A 16,306-nucleotide genomic window follows, 5' to 3' on the forward strand; every position below is an offset into this window, starting at 1 on the left:
ACAAATGGAAAAGCACTAATCTTTATCCAAATTGTTGAACATAATTTATAATTAAAAATAAAATATAAAAGGAAGTTTGTTTTGGAAGGGGACGAATGATTGAAGAGAAGAACGTAGCTCAGCAGAGAAAATGCCAATAATAAAACAACTTATAAAAATAAAACAACATTTACTTATAACATTCTAGAAAGCTATTACAAGAATAGCAAAGTTCCTATTATACAGGACAAATATAAAGATTTATTTAAGACCGAAATAGGAGAATTTAATTTATGTGCAGCAGGAAAGCATAGCATACAAGTTAATAGCGGTAAAATAATCTGCCAAGGAAATGGTAGAATACCAATTATGCAAGAGGAAACAATTGAAAAGGAAATCCAAAAATTACTAGAGCTGGGCATAATTAGAGATAGTAAAAGCCCTCGGTGCAGTAGGATAGTCATGGTTCCGAAACCAGATAAAACGTGAAAAATGTATATAGACCATAGAGGTTTGAACTATATTACAATAAAAGATTTCTATATGTCGCCCAGAAACGACGAAATTTTAGATAGTTGTTCCAAAGCTTCATTCTTTTCAATCCTAGACGCCACAAGTGGATTTCAACAACTCCCCATGGAGGAAAAAGACAAAGAGAAAACAGCTTTCTCATTTAAAGGTTGCAGATATAAGTACAAAAGAATGCCGTTTGGGCTGTGCAATGCTCCGTCAACGTTTCAACGTGCGATGGATAATATTTTCAGATGCGAAAATAGAAAATTTATCGTACATATCTAGATGACATAACGATTTATTCTAAAACAAAAGACGAGCATGATAAACATCTACAAATAGCATTAAGTAAAATTAGGGCTGCCGCATTATCATTAAACCTAAAAAAATGTAGATTTTATAAAAATGAAATTAAAATACTCAGAAATATCATATGAATTGGATACATAAAAGTTGATCCAGAACGAATCAGTCAAATAAAGTCCTATCCAATACCTAATACTATAAAAGAGCTTAGAGGCTTTCTGAGGACTATTAATTGTTGCAGAGATTTTATAAAAAATATAGCAACCCTCACTGGACCACTATATGATTTTCTTTAGGGAGAAAAACAAAGCTCAAATAAAAAGATATATCTTAACAGTGAGCAAATAGAAGGTTTTAACAATACAAAAATGGAAATGGGGAAAGTACTATCAGGACTCGGCCCAATGTTCGGAAGGAATTTATATTCAGTACGGATGCGTCAGATTCAGGAATAGGAGCCTTTCTATTATAGGATAACGGACAAGGTGAAGAAAAAATGATTGCGGCTTAAAATAAAAGACTAGACAAATGTCAGAAAACTACTCAGTAACAGATAAAGAATTACTTGGATATATAAAAGGAATAGGTCACTTTAGACATTATCTACTAGGGAAAAATTTACCCTTAGAACAGACCATAAAGCACTCGTCTACCTAATGCAAACAAAAGACCTGTCAAGCCGACAGTTAAGATGGTCATTAAAACTTTCCGATTATGATTTTAAAATAGAACATGTAAAAGGAGATCATAATATAGCGGATGGATTCAGCAGATTTTTTATAACAAGAACAAATAAACAACTTAAATACACAAGAACTTAGTGTAGAAGATAAGAAACTTGGAACAATTCTTAAAAGATATTCTAAACAACACTTGCTAGAGAAAAGAAATAAAAATTTTATTAAATAAAAAAAAGACATAATTAAGGGTAAAAGAGATATCAAGAAAAAGCTAGAAGTCGGGAAACCAGTAATGATCTATAGAAGCATGCCCGGAAAAGACATATTAAGCTCAAAATAGGTTGTTGGGTATAAAATATCGGAAATCTTATCTGAAGATGCTTATCTAGTGAAGCCAATAAATAACAAAGGAGAATTTAGAGTTAACAAAAGTCACGTAAAAAGAGATACGTCAAAAACTAAGTGAGGGGGTGTCGTAGCCCATCAAGTCCAGCCAATCATCTTTCGACAAATGGACGTATTTGATTGGCGCCTTAAACTAATTAAAACCATTTCCAAAAGAGGGATGGAAAATTCGAATAAAGCAATTGACATGCTCAATCCCTTTATAAATAATGTCGCGCGCCCGGCGCGCGACCGGAAGATTTCGTGAAGAAATTCTACATAAACATATTGTATGTTCAATCTAACTTCAGATTGGAGAATTAAAAGTGTATTATTAACAAGGTTATATACAAAAAGATCTTATTTTTGTAGTAACACTTTACTAACGCCCACTTACATCATGAACATAAACAAAATACAAGATTTTTTAAATTAAAGGTAGATTTTTGTCAAATTGGGTTAAGCTTTTTTTAATTTTATAAGCGCATTAAGATTATAACAAAGAGCTCTAACGGAGAACTCATTAAGCTATTTATTTATATGCATATACATAAAAAAAATTATAAATTTAAGGGTACATTGTATTCCATTATTTCTTTTCATAATGCTTAATTAGCTCTATTTTTATGGTTTGATTTTTATAGATCAGCTTAGAAGATTCTTAGAATTTAATTAAACTTCAATTTATAAGAATTTTTATAAACAATAAAAATAAATTAAAAGGGACATTTATATAGAAACTAGAGTAATTTTTTATTACATTAAAAACTCTTAACTCAAGTATTGATTATCTTGGAAAAATAAAATAAAAATAAAAATATGATGCTGTGCTCAAATATAAAGTTTTAGAAAAAATACCTAAATTTGAGTTCACAAAAATTCATTTTAGTTAATTAGGTACACATAGCTGTGTAAAGATTACATTTTAGACGCCCGTTCAATAAATAGTCTACGAAGGTCATTTGAATATTATATTTCTAGTACGTTGGTATTTGCATTTTTACACTTTATTCTTTAAAATATCGCACATCATAATATATATATATATATATATATATATATATATTATAAAATAATTATATTAAAAAACGGGCTTAGTGACATCATTTAAACAGATAACTTTCTTAATTCAAAAACATACAATTTTCATGAATAAAACATTAAATGCAGTTTTCAATATATAAATTATATAAAAAGATCGTAAACAACTAAAATTTATAAAAACAAATAGTAAAATTTATCTAAAGGCTCATTTATTTAATTTTTTAACCAGATTCATTGATATAATTTCCTCCTTACCTTCGTATTTTAACCTTAATCGGATATTCGATAAAATTTCTATTACTTCCCGTGGTTCACTATAAAAAGAACTCAATTTTAGTTTTTTTGTTTTCGTATTAGTGTCGAAATCTTTTTTTACAACCACTAAATCTCCAATAGAAAAATCATTGATGAAATTATGAACACATTTTCTGTCCATTCGAGCCAAATATTTTTCATTACTCACTGCATCACTTCCTGGAATCGTATTTACAGTTGTTTCATCCTCATCAGTGCAATCATCATCATTCTCCCTTAGACATGTATTGTATCCAAGGCTTCCGTACCATAACTTATAGGGAGACTTCTTTGTAGCAGAATGTACAGCGGTATTATAGTCATAAACAACTTTATTAATGACCGCTAGCCAGTTCTTATTGTTAAAACCTTTTTTCGCAAAGATGTTTTTGCAGGTAGCGAGTAAGGGTTTGATTAAACCTCTCGACTTGTCCTTGACTCTGGGGATGACGAGGTCTGCCATGAATAAGCTTTATTTTATTTTGTTTACGAAATTCAACTAATGTTTCATTTTTAAACTCTTTGCCGTTGTCGCATTGAAGTATAGCAGTAAAGCCTAACGTTTGAAATTTGTATTCTAACCGTGATACGACTTCAGCGGCGGTTTTAGTTTTCAAAGCAGAGATAAAAGCATATTTAGAAAATACATCTATTGCTGTGAGTATTAAACTAAAACCATCATTTTCATCACTATAAGTCCTCATATCAACAAGATCAATAATAAATCTTTCGCCGGGTCTTTTAGCGACGATGTGCTTGAACTTTTCTTTTGTTTTAAGAGGTTGTGCTGTCATGCATAAATTGCATTCACTGCAAACATCCCTTACAATACACCTAGGTATACTGAAGTATTGTTCCTCACACTTATCATAGAGACGGTTCGCGCCATAATGATGCTGCCGATGAAGTCCTTGGACCTCTATTTTCATAGCTTGGACCATAGTCTTACAAGTACTCTTTTGTGCCAGCCCCCCACATCCTTCAAGAAAAGAATGTTATCCACAAGAATAAAACTTTTGGATTTCTTCTTTAGACTATATTTTAAATTTTTGTCACATTCTAGGCTAACCACGTTCCCTTTGAGTATTTGGACAAGCCGATCATACTCAACTTGGTCTTTTACTTCTTTCATAGAGAGTAAAAAAAAATTTTTTTTAAAATGATGAATCTTTACTATAATTTTTTGCAAAATATTTTATTCAACCAGCTTGGCACAGTGGTTGTTATGGTCATCCGTCACTTTGAAGGTCGTATGTTCGAATCCCAACATGTTGAAAATTTATTTAGGGGTCATAAAAAAGATAGTTGAATAATCATAAACAGTTAACATACAGAAATACATAGCTTGTATAATTACAAATTTCAAATGTTAAAAATTCTGTTAGGTTTAAAAAATTAGGAAAAAATCTGGTCGCGCACTGGGCGCGGTCGCTCGTTGGGCGCGCGACAAATAATTCTTCGTTTTTATTTGGGTCTCCTTCTTAGTGAGACTATTGTAATAGCTATATGCTAAAAGTCTTTCTCTTATAATCTCTTCATACTGTTTAATTGTATTATAATTGGCTTGATTAATAGCATCTAAATCCCTGATGCTTTGTCTCTTTCGCTCGGGCGGATAAATTGTTATCTAATACCCTTTTTCTAAGAACTAAATACGAGTTACAGGTATAGCTTCTTTTCTTTCATCGTAAATACATGATAAGTATATTATGGCCATTTGTTCATCTGTTCATTTGTTTGATATTCCTAATTCTTCAAACTTATCAAGTTGTTTAATTGTGAGCTGAGTTTTGATATCGTATATTTTTAATATTTTTTCTTTACACTTTATAGTGTTATCTATTATGTTCTTTTCGAATTCAATATACCCATCTTCTTTAATGTTTCCTGGGTTACTGTTAACGTTTAACCTCGTTGAATTCAACTTGACGTTATCATTGGGGACTTTACCCAGTTTAAACTACATTTCTAAATAATTGTTTATTAAAGGCTCTTTTGGCCTGTATTGGTCTTTGTTTGTTTGCACCTGTCATTTCTTTGCTGATGACTTTTCTTTCTGTAGCACATGCCCTTCTTTTGAAAAATAAATATTTATAAAAAATAAAATTCTAAAAAATTCATTTTTTTAGAAAAAGTTTTTATCAAAAAAAATGATTTTCTTGACATGTGAATAATACCACAGGTACCCTTAATATCTTTTTTTAAGAAATATATAATCCCTCTTTTTTATATATTAGTTTTCTAAAATTTCAGATGTTCATTTTAGGGGTATAATTTTATTCCTTTTTTATTTTTTCACCTTTTTTTTATTTTTTTAGGGTGGGGTGGTGGTAACATCGCAACTTGACCGAATAAAGTATCTTTGTTAAAGTCCTATTATTATAGGAAATTATTTTTCTATAACAAAAGTGATTTTTGTAAAATCTCTAAATAAAAAAAATAGATAATTAATTGGAGCTTTTTCACTTTATGTCCCCTACATATATAAATAGAAATTTTTAAAAAATATCCCTTTTTTAGAAAATCAAAATGGAAAAAAAAGGAGGAGAAAAAAAAAATTAAAAAAAGTACTTAAAAAAAATCTAATATACAAAAATAAATATATGAATCATGTCAATTTTAAAATACAAATATAAATTTAACTCTATATGTCATCATACGGTCCAAATTTTTTTCTTAATATTTTAATTATCATAAATAATAATAAGTAATGAAACCATACAATAAATTCATTTATTTGAACTTATTACAACTATATATAAATTAAAATGACGATGTAGTTTTCTTTGTAGCAAATTTAAAAAAATTTAATTGTAGTGCCCCATTTTTATGCTCACTAACGAAGAAATAAATAAAACATACGAAGAAATTATTTATAAACTTCTTCAAGTAAAATGTTTCAAATGCAAGAAAGAAGTTAGGAAGAGACAGCAAAGGAGTTACAATGTCAGATGCATTGGTAAAAAGTGCAAAAAAAAGAGGAACCTTTTTGCAAAAACCCATTTGGATCATATACTTATGTTAAAGATCCTGAACCTCTGGCTCACAAAAATCCCACCTCTACTAATCGCCAAGTTGTTATATATTCCCCCATGTGTTGTATCGAGGTGCCTTCAACAGTTTTGTTTGGACGAGGCTTACCATAAATACATGGAAAGTGCAAGAGAGACACTGGGCGGTAAGGATACAATCGTAGAAGTGGACGAAAGCAAATTTGGAAAACGTAAATACAACTTTGGACACAAAGTAGACGGCGTGGGTGGGGGTTTGGGATGGTCGAACGGACTAAAGAAAGAAAAATTTTATTAATTCCGGTACCTAATAGAACTAAAAATATCCTATTAAATCTTATTGCCACATATATTAATAATCAATCCACTGTTTATTCTGATATGTGGAAAGGATATTCAAAAATGAACCAGATAATGGCAAGCCACATAACTGTTAACCATAGCAAATGGTTTAAAGATCCCATTACAGGTATGCACACTAACACAATAGAAGGGAATTGGTCAGCTATAAAACGCCAAACGCCGATAAGATGTAGAACAACTTGTTTAATATATCCCTATTTGTTAAGATTTATGTTGCTTAGTGTCAAACATATCCAAGTTAAGGGGTATTTAATAATAAAAATATAAAGTAAACAATGACATGAAAATGTCACAACATCCCCCCCTCTATAAGAAATAATCGTCTTCGTCGATTTTTCTAAGCTGCGTAGCGTGTCTTTTACTTATTTCCCATTACTATTGATTTCATATGTATCGTTAGTCAAAATACCTATAACTTCTCTGTTTCTACAAACTTTGGTTGTCCTTTGTATTTGTGTATATGGTCTTGTATAATGACTAAATCCCTAGGTTCTAACTTTTTATATTCAGGTTTCTTGAATAAACTCTCGTATCTATTTATTCGGTTTTCAAAATGTTTTCTTTTTACTTCTGAGAGGTTTTCTAGATCTAATGCTTCTATTGGGGACATCCCCGTTGCTCTAGACTTATACAATTATAAGCCCCAATCATCTTATCGACTCTTTTAGACAGTCTGATGTTCTTATCCTGCTTATTAATTCCTTCGCCCACAGTTCTATTAAATCTCTCTATTTTACCGTTTGAACAATGATGGTAGAACGAGATAATCCGTTGTCTTATTTTCTTCTCCAATAACAAACTTTGTATCTTTTCACTTATATTTTCTTTTGCGCCGTCTGATATCAGTGTGTGTATATTCATCTTTTTGTGTACAATTTCCAGAAACATCAATATGTTATCACTTTTTTTGTTTTGAATACTTTTGCAAATGCGAATCTTGAGAAATAGTCTATAGCTGTTGTTGTATTATTTAAAAATTTATATATTCGCCCCTTAATTTTATCATGAATAAAGAACTTAAAAATAAAATGGTGGAGAATAACAAATTTGTGCCCATGACAAGGGAAATAACGGTGGGAAATGCCGCTCTAGAGCTAAAAAGACTGGAAAATTTGTCTTTTTTTTGAAAGCATGAGCGAAGAGGAAAAGATAGAATTCATTATTAGCAGAGCATGCCATGAAATCATTGAATGGTTTTGCAGTGTAACGTCAAGGAAAACTGCAATGAACTGGATTCGTTTTAAAGAAGAGTTGGAGAGTTTTTGCAGCCCAAGTAAGTTGGAGATAGGCGACGTGTTTCGTTTAAAGCAGGAACATAATCAAACAATTTGTGATTACATAAAATTGGTGGAGGAATCAGCAAAGTCCCACAAATTAAAAAATGAAGAAAAGATAAAAATAATTTTTGCTGGACTGAAAGAGGATGTTCCAGATGTGAAAAGACTTATGATTAGGAGTAAAGTTTTAGATGAGAATTTAATTAATGATATTTATTTGTTAGAAGAGATTAACCAGGCTGAAAAAATAAAAAAGGAAGAGAAGAAAAAGGAAAAAAAAGGAACAAGAAAAAAGAGAAACTTAAATCTAAAAAAGAAAGAATCAATAAATTGGAAGGTATATTGTCGCAGCTACAAAGTTTAAAGGTTCAGGAACCAAAACAGTTCTCTTGTTACAACTGTGGAAGGTCAGGCCATACTTCTAAATTCTGTAGGGCCCCGCGAGACAATAACGGATCATACAAAAGAATCAATGAAGTAGTAGGAGACGCCGAGAACAAAGTACAGGACTTAATTAATAAAAATAATTCAGTTTATATCAATGGAATATTATTTGAGGCTACACTGGACACCAGGTCCCATTATAATTTCATATCAGATGCTGTTAGGAAAGTATCGAAAGTTAAAACAAAGAGTAACCATCAAAAAATGACCTTTTATACTTGTTTAGATGAGCCTTTTTGTATTAAAGAACATGTTTTTCTGGAAATTGAATACAAAGGAAAAAGATTAAGACAGAAATTCTATATTTTACCAAAAGTCAGAGCAGAGAAGATTCTTGTTGGAAGGGAAACAATCAAAATGTTAATGGAAGGTGAGAAAACAGTGAATCAGGCAGAAATTAAAACAGCCGAAGGTGCTAAAGTCGTTGAGAGAGTTTTTGATTTGCCCATGAAAATTGAATCAGGAATTGATGAGGCGGTAACTGAGTTGCTACAGAAAGGCTACATTTCAGAATCTAAGTCCACGTGGTTAAACAATATAAGACCTGTAATTAAACCGAATGGAAGCATCAGAGTCACAACCAACCTCGTAGCAGTAAATAAATTAGTAGAACAAGGCCGATACTCCTTACCTAATATAAATACTATCTTAGTTAATTTAATAGATATGAAATATTTCAGTAAGATTGATTTAAAGGATGGTTTCTTTCAATCCCGTTGGCCAAAGAAGACCGACATAAAACAGCTTTTAGGGTCCGACATAGATTGTACGAGTGGAATGTGATGCCTATGGGCTTTAGAAATGCCCCAGCGATTTTTCAAAGGCATATGGATAGAGTTTTGACTGAAGAAATAGGTAAATCATGTTTTGTTTACATAGATGACATATTAATTTTTAGTAAAAGCGAAGAAGAGCATGAGGCTGTATTTAGAAATATTGTTGACATTTTGAACAGGAATAATTTGGAGATAAATACTGAAAAAACAATTTATAAACAAGAAAAAGTAGAATTTTTGGGCCATATAATCACTCATAATAAGGTATATCCAAAGAACTCAGTTACACAAGGGATTGATGATATGAAGATGCCCCAAGATCGAAAACAATTACAAGAATTTTTGGGGTTCATTAATTATTATAGGAAATTTGTTAAAGGATGTGCAATTCTTGGAGCACCTTTGTATGATTTATTACAGGAAAAGAAAAAATATATATGGGATGAGGCAGCAATGAATGCATTTGAAGCATTAAAGGAGGAACTTAAGAAGAAAATTGAATTAAACCAGACGGATTTTAATAAGCCTTTCCAATTAGAAACAGACGCTTCAAATCATGGTATAAGAGCGATTTTATCTCAAACGAATGAAAAGGAAAGATACCCAATAGAATTTGCTTCTAGAAGATTAAAAGAACACGAGAAAAAGTACAGTATTTCAGAAAAAGAATTTCTAGCAATCCTATGGGGACTTGAACATTTTAAATATTTTGTGTATGGGACACCGGTAGATGTTATTACAGATCATAAAGCTTTAGAGGTTATTAATAAAGGAGACATAGCATGTCCTAGAATTCAGCGATGGTTAGATAGATTGAGTATGTTTGACTTTAATATTAAATATAGAAAAGGAAATGAGATGGTTCAAGTAGATTGTCTTAGTAGAAACACTACGAATACAGAGTTGGAGAAACCGGAGAATAATGTCTCAATGAAAATAAATTACATAGAATGTGACGAAAGTGAAAAAGGAAGATTTATAAGAAAAGTTCATGAAGAGTGTTTACACAGAGGTGAAAAGACAATAAAACATAAATGCTTTCACAAGGTACTTGGTTTAATAATATGGACAGAATAATAAAAGAGGAAATTTCAAAATGTATAATATGCAAACAATACAATCCAAAAAGAAATAAACAATTTGTATTTGTGACAGCTCAAGAAGTAGGAGAAAAGGTGGCCGTGGATATAATAGGACCAATAGAAAATTGTTACATAATATCTGGGATTGATTATTTTTCGAGAAAGGGATTTGCAAAGATAATCAAGTCAAGACAAGATAGGAATGTCCTTAAGTTTGTGAAGGAACTTTATAAAGAATTAAAAATTCAGATGTTAATTTTAGATCAATCTAAGTAAAATTTGAGTAAGAAAATCCAAGATTTTGCAAGAGAAGAAAATTTTGAACTGCATTACACCTCTCCGTTCCATCATCAATCATATGGACGGGTTGAGAGATTCAACAGAACTCTACAAGACCTAATATATAAGAATAAACAGGATAAACTTCTTACAAATAAGCTAGCAAGAGCAATAAAAAAATATAATGAGTCATATCACACTGGCATAGAGATGACGCCTGAAGAGGCCTTAAAAGAAGAAAATCATCAACGTTTAAGGGAAATACAATTTAAGAAAAGAATTAAGTTCAGTAAAGAAAACTACAACAAAGAGAGGGAGGAAATATTAAAAAAGGATGATATAGTTTTAATTAAGGAGGAAGTAGGTCGGACTAAGGGACAACCCAGATTCAAAGCCAGAGGAATAATTCTTAACAAGGTTGGAGAGAATTCATATAACATTAAAGTAAAAAATAAAATAATCAAAAGGCATGCGTCACAACTTAAAGTAATTGTAGACGAGCTTTCCTCTTGACCGGTGGGATGTTGTATTATTTAAAAATTTATATATTCACCCCTTAATTTTATCATGAATAAAGAACTTAAAAATAAAAGCTGCAATTAAATATCTATCTTCTATCGGTCCTATGATGTCAAAAGCGACTTTTCTCCTGGCCCAAATGCTTCTACATGCCTGAATCCCTTAATTCTAACCGGATATTACTCCTTACATTTATAACATCTTTTTAAAACATCTTCTACTCTCTTTAGTGTTATACTTTTCATGCTTTGTTCCTTCTTTAGTTGTTCATATGTAGCTTTTGCGCCTCTATGAACTAAATTTTCGTGTATCTTCATGATCAAGTCATCAACTTCTTGTTCTTCAATCACATTTATTGTCCCATAGTGTCTCGAGAGAGCATCCACATGCTCCAAATCTGTGGGTGTTTTGTATCGTATATTGAAATCGTACATCTGTAATCGTTCTATCCATCTCATTATCCTAGGAGAATTTATCTCTCCTTTGCAGTTTAAGGCTTCCAGTGCCTTGTGATCCGTGTATATTGTAAATTTCCTTCCGAGGAGGAAATATTTAAAGTGTTCCATTGCCCAAAGTGTAGCTAACATTTCGTTTTCTGTAATCGTATAATTCCCTTCGGCCTGTCGTAACTGCCTCGAGGCAAACGCAATTGGTCGTTCTTGCCCGTCTATTTCCTGGCTAAGTACGGCACCTAATCCTGTGTTCGATGCGTCTGTTGTTAAAACAAAGTCTCGTGTAAAGTCAGGTTGATACAGGCATAAATCCGATATTAATGCATTTTTCAACGTTTGAAATGCTGTTTCTTGTTCCTTTTCCCAAATGAAAGATTGTTTCTTTTTTAATTGTATTACGAGTGGGTAGCACATCTCTGCACAATCCTTTATGAACTTTCTGTAATAATTCACAATGCCTAAAAATTTTCGCACCTCCTCTACATTCCTCAGGAATGTATATTTTTTTATTCCTTCAGTATTATCTGTCAACGGAGTTATCTTATTATATGTTATGTTGTGGCCTAAAAAGTTTATCTCTTCTTTTAATATTTCAATTTTTTCCATGTTTGCTGAGAATCCTGCGTTGTTAAGTAATCTACATACTCTTCCCACTGCCTTTTCATGCTCTTCAATTGTTTCAGTATATATTAGAATATCATCCACATACGCAAAACAACATCTCCCAATTTCCTGTTTAAGAACTTTATCAACTATTCTTTGAAATATTGCTGGTGAGTTCTTAAACCCCATAGGCATCCTGATGTATTCGTATGTTCTGTTTTTATCCTAAAAGCTGTTTTCATCATGTCTTCCTTTTTCAGCTTTACCTGAAAAAATGCTTCCTTTAAGTCTATCCTAGTAAAATATCTGCTTTTTCCCAGGCGGTAAATAAGCTCTTCTATCCTTGGTAGCGTATAACTATCTAGTGCCACTATTTTGTTAAGTTTTATTAAATTTATCGTAAGTCGTATGCTTCCATCTTTTTTTTCGACAGGTCTAACGTTATTTAACCATGTAGAGTGGAATTCTCTTATGTAGTTGTTTTTTAATAAACTCTGTATTTCCTTTTCAATTTTATCTTCCCATGCTTACGGTATTCGGTATGACTTATCTACAACCTTTTTACCTTCCTCCGTATCTATATTACATTCAAATCCCTTAATTCCTTCGTTCTTCCAAGCACATAACTTATTTATTTCTTCTTTAAAATCGGTTACCTCGGCAATAGGATTTATGGGCTTTGGAGTTCTCATCCATTGACGTCCTATTATCACCGTCTTATCATTCCGCTTTGGTAAAATTTAAAACTTCTCTTTAAAACGTTTTTTGCTATGCTCAAATTCGATTTCCACATATTCGTCTATCTTAAACTCTTCTAATAAGCAAATATATAGAGTGATCGGTGTGTTCAATAAAGTTGCTTTGACCTGCAAGAGTGCTTGTATTGGGTTTGTTATAAAACTATATTCTGAACCTGTGTCAAAAATAGCCCTAAACTGGAGACCTTTGATATAAACTAAATTTTCTTTAATAATTTCATCGACCGTTTCGACGTTATTAAGCTGTTTTTTTCTTGTCCGTTCCTATTGCGTTGTCTGATTTTGTATTATGTCTTCTGTAATACGCTTCTCTCTTGATTACCTCTATCTTCTTTATAGTGTCTAGAAATTCCTCATCAATTTTTTTAAACTTAAGCGTTGCTTGTTCACACTCCTCTCTCAACTTCTTCAATCCAAGGAAACCAATCTCTAGTATCAGCTCGTCATCGTCAATAATAGTTTCCCTTAGCTTTCTCATCCTTATAAAAAAATCGTAGCACGTTTCTTCCTTTTTCTGAAATTCTCTCAAGAATTCTCTTTTGGTTATTTTTTATCAAACTGGGAAAGCATGTATTCCTTCCATGCTTCATAGGGGATCTTTCTGAGTTTTTTATCTCTTTCGAGGCGTTCGTGGGCTTCAATTATAGGTTGGTGGAAAAGTCCGCCAAAATATAAAAGAAAATTTGAAAAAAAAATAGCCCTTAAAAATGAATGTCGAAACGGACAAACAGCATCAGGAAGAAACACCATAAACTAAAATCACAAATTTAAAATAATATAATACTAAATAAATAATTATTTGCCATATAACAAATGTATTAACCCTTCATATACAATTTTTAGACATTAAATTATTATTCGGATTTTTATAAAATTATGTTCGTCCAATAATTTTTCGATACCCTCTTAATATGGAAAATGAAAGAAGATTACAGGAACAGAAAGAAAGACCTGTTGATATGAAAGGCATAAAAAATAAACATTTGAATTTATACAAAGGATACAAATACTATATGAAATACACTGGGGCTTCTTTTATAAAATGGTCTTGTTTTTTAAAAAATTATAATGGAGTATACGCATGAACATTGTAACAAATAAAGTATGTAATTATCAAGATCATAATCATGAGGAATTAAGTAATTCACAAATTAAAATCTTATTTGTAAATGAAGATATAAAAAGAGATAGCCTCACAAGCAGAAAACTAAAATCGAAATTGTATGTGCAACAACATCAATGCTCGATGATTCAGAAAGACAGTTACTTCCAAGTATACGTAACATAAAGAGAAGAATTAGAAAACTTCAATATTTAACTCAAAATTTTAGCTATTCTAATAATTATGATATTCCAAATGAGTCACTAATGACACGATCTGGACTTAAATTTGTACAGTATGATAATTATTTTAGTACCAAAGAGAGAATAATAGCATGCTGGTCTGATAAAAATTTAAACAACGTCATGAATAAGAAAGTCTTTGCAGTTGATGGGACATTTTACTCGTAGCCTCTAGCCCTTTTCCGCTTTTCGAAGTATTTTTTGTAGATGAATATACTTACATTCCTTTTGCTTATTTTCTATTACCTAATAAAAAATATGAATCGTATGTGGAAGCTTTTAAAATGCTATTTAATTTAGCAAATGTGAGAAAAATGGAAAATATGATAATAGATGGTGAATTGACTATACATAAGGCATTGCATAGTGTATATCCAGGCACCAAATAAGACTTTGTGTCTTTCATTATTCACAGGCGGCTTTTAAAAAATTTAAATCATTGGGATTTTCTAAATTATACAAGGATGATAAGATTTTTAGATTTTATATCAAATGTTTGCTTTGTTCAATATTCATTATTGAAGAAAAAAAAATATTACATTTAAATATTTAGTTAGGTTAATATGTCGCGATTATAGTGGACATGCAATTAAAGAATTTCTTAACTATTATATAACGAATTGGTTAAATAAAGACTTTTTCCGTTATAACGATATGAAAGAAAGAATAGAATATGATATACCATTTACAAATAATGGAGCGGAAATTTTTAATTCTTCATTAAAAAGAGAATTGAGATCTCCACATCCAAGTTTAACTGAGCTTTTAATGTGTTTGAGAAATCGTGATTTTTTAAATGAAATATACAAACATAATACTAAAAGCAAGAAAAACAATTTTATAACAAAGACCAGAAATTCAAAAATAATAATAAAAATAGAATATTTAAAAGACAATGTTTGTTTGGAAGTTTTAAAAGAAATTACATCTTTATATAACTTTAAAGATGATATTTTACAATAAATTTGATCATTTTGATTTCTCCTTCGAAGGGCTATTTTTTTTCAAATTTTCTTTTATATTTTGGCGGACTTTTCCCCTTGCGCATGTATTCCTTCCATGCTTCATAGGGGATCTTTCTGAGTCTTTTATCTCTTTCGAGGCGTTCGTAGGCTTCAATTATAGCCGTATCTGCTCTGTCTAAGATATCTTCAATCTTTTCTTCATCCGTTAAGGATTTAAAATCTTTCGTCCTTTCTAATTTTTTTAAAGTGGCCTTAAGATCTTTACCAGTTATTTGTATGGTGAGATCAGCCAGTAACTTCATAATGCCTTGTTTTGAAATATTCTCCACCATGTTAGACATATCCAAGTTAGGGGGTATTTAATAATAAAAATATAAAGTAAACAATGACATGAAAATGTCACAACACTTAGAAACTCAAAAGACAATTATTTTGATGTTTTAATAAATTTATTATTTTAAGTATTTCTCCTCCTTTTTTTCCATTTTGATTTTCTAAAAAAGGGATATTTTTTAAAAATTTGTATTTATATATGTAGGGGGGGGGGCATAAAGTGAAAATTGGCCAATTAATTAGATTAGATAAAATAAATAATACTTTCAAAACGCCAAAGAGACTGAATATTCTCAAATATTGTTCCATTAAAAAGAACATATAGTGGAAGAAAGTATAAGAACTAAATTGTATTGTCAAGATACAAAGAATTCCTTACGTAGTGAAAGTTCTCCTCAAAGACCTATGTAAGAAAAGTTCTCCTTTTGAGAATTCCATCATTAAGCAAGAAAGTTCAGAAGAAGAGACCCGTCTTTTACAAAAATAATAGTTGAAAAACTACGCGCAAATTTATTTATTGTGGCGCGCGAACGTTGGCCCAAGGATTTTCAGCTTGTGCAAGCATTGGCCTCAATGAAACTTCAATTCCTGCAAGCATTGACCCCTAGGATTTGCATCCCGTGCAGGCGTCGACCCCTTCTTTTGGAAAGCCCTGTCTAAGTTAAATCTTTTTTAAATAAAATAACGCACTAAACTGGATTCGAACCCGCGGCAATGTGAAAGAATCAAGCAAGCATAAGACTCGACCTTGGATTAAGATAAAATAAAATAAAAAATAAGAAAATACATACATAATGACAATTGATAAATAAAAAGATTTTTTTATCCCCTTAAAAATGATTCTTTCTCCAAGAAATGCCAGTGAATACAGTAATTTAAAATTAGTTTTACTAGGCAGGG

At 31.1% G+C, this 16,306-nt stretch overlaps 1 protein-coding gene across 1 annotated transcript; it reads left to right on the top strand.

Annotated features, from left to right (window-relative positions):
- Nucleotides 1-7,798: 7,798 nt before the first annotated feature.
- On the top strand, nucleotides 7,799-8,215 carry VNE69_06106 (uncharacterized protein; the record flags this gene model as incomplete). Its single annotated transcript, XM_065473859.1, has 1 exon — nucleotides 7,799-8,215. One exon carries the CDS (start codon nucleotides 7,799-7,801, stop codon nucleotides 8,213-8,215), a length of 417 nt encoding a protein of 138 aa, XP_065329931.1.
- Between the last annotated feature and the right edge of the window lie 8,091 nt (nucleotides 8,216-16,306).

Source organism: Vairimorpha necatrix, chromosome 6, assembly GCF_036630325.1.
Source record: "Vairimorpha necatrix chromosome 6, complete sequence".
In the NCBI taxonomy this organism is placed as follows: Eukaryota; Fungi; Microsporidia; family Nosematidae; genus Vairimorpha; species Vairimorpha necatrix.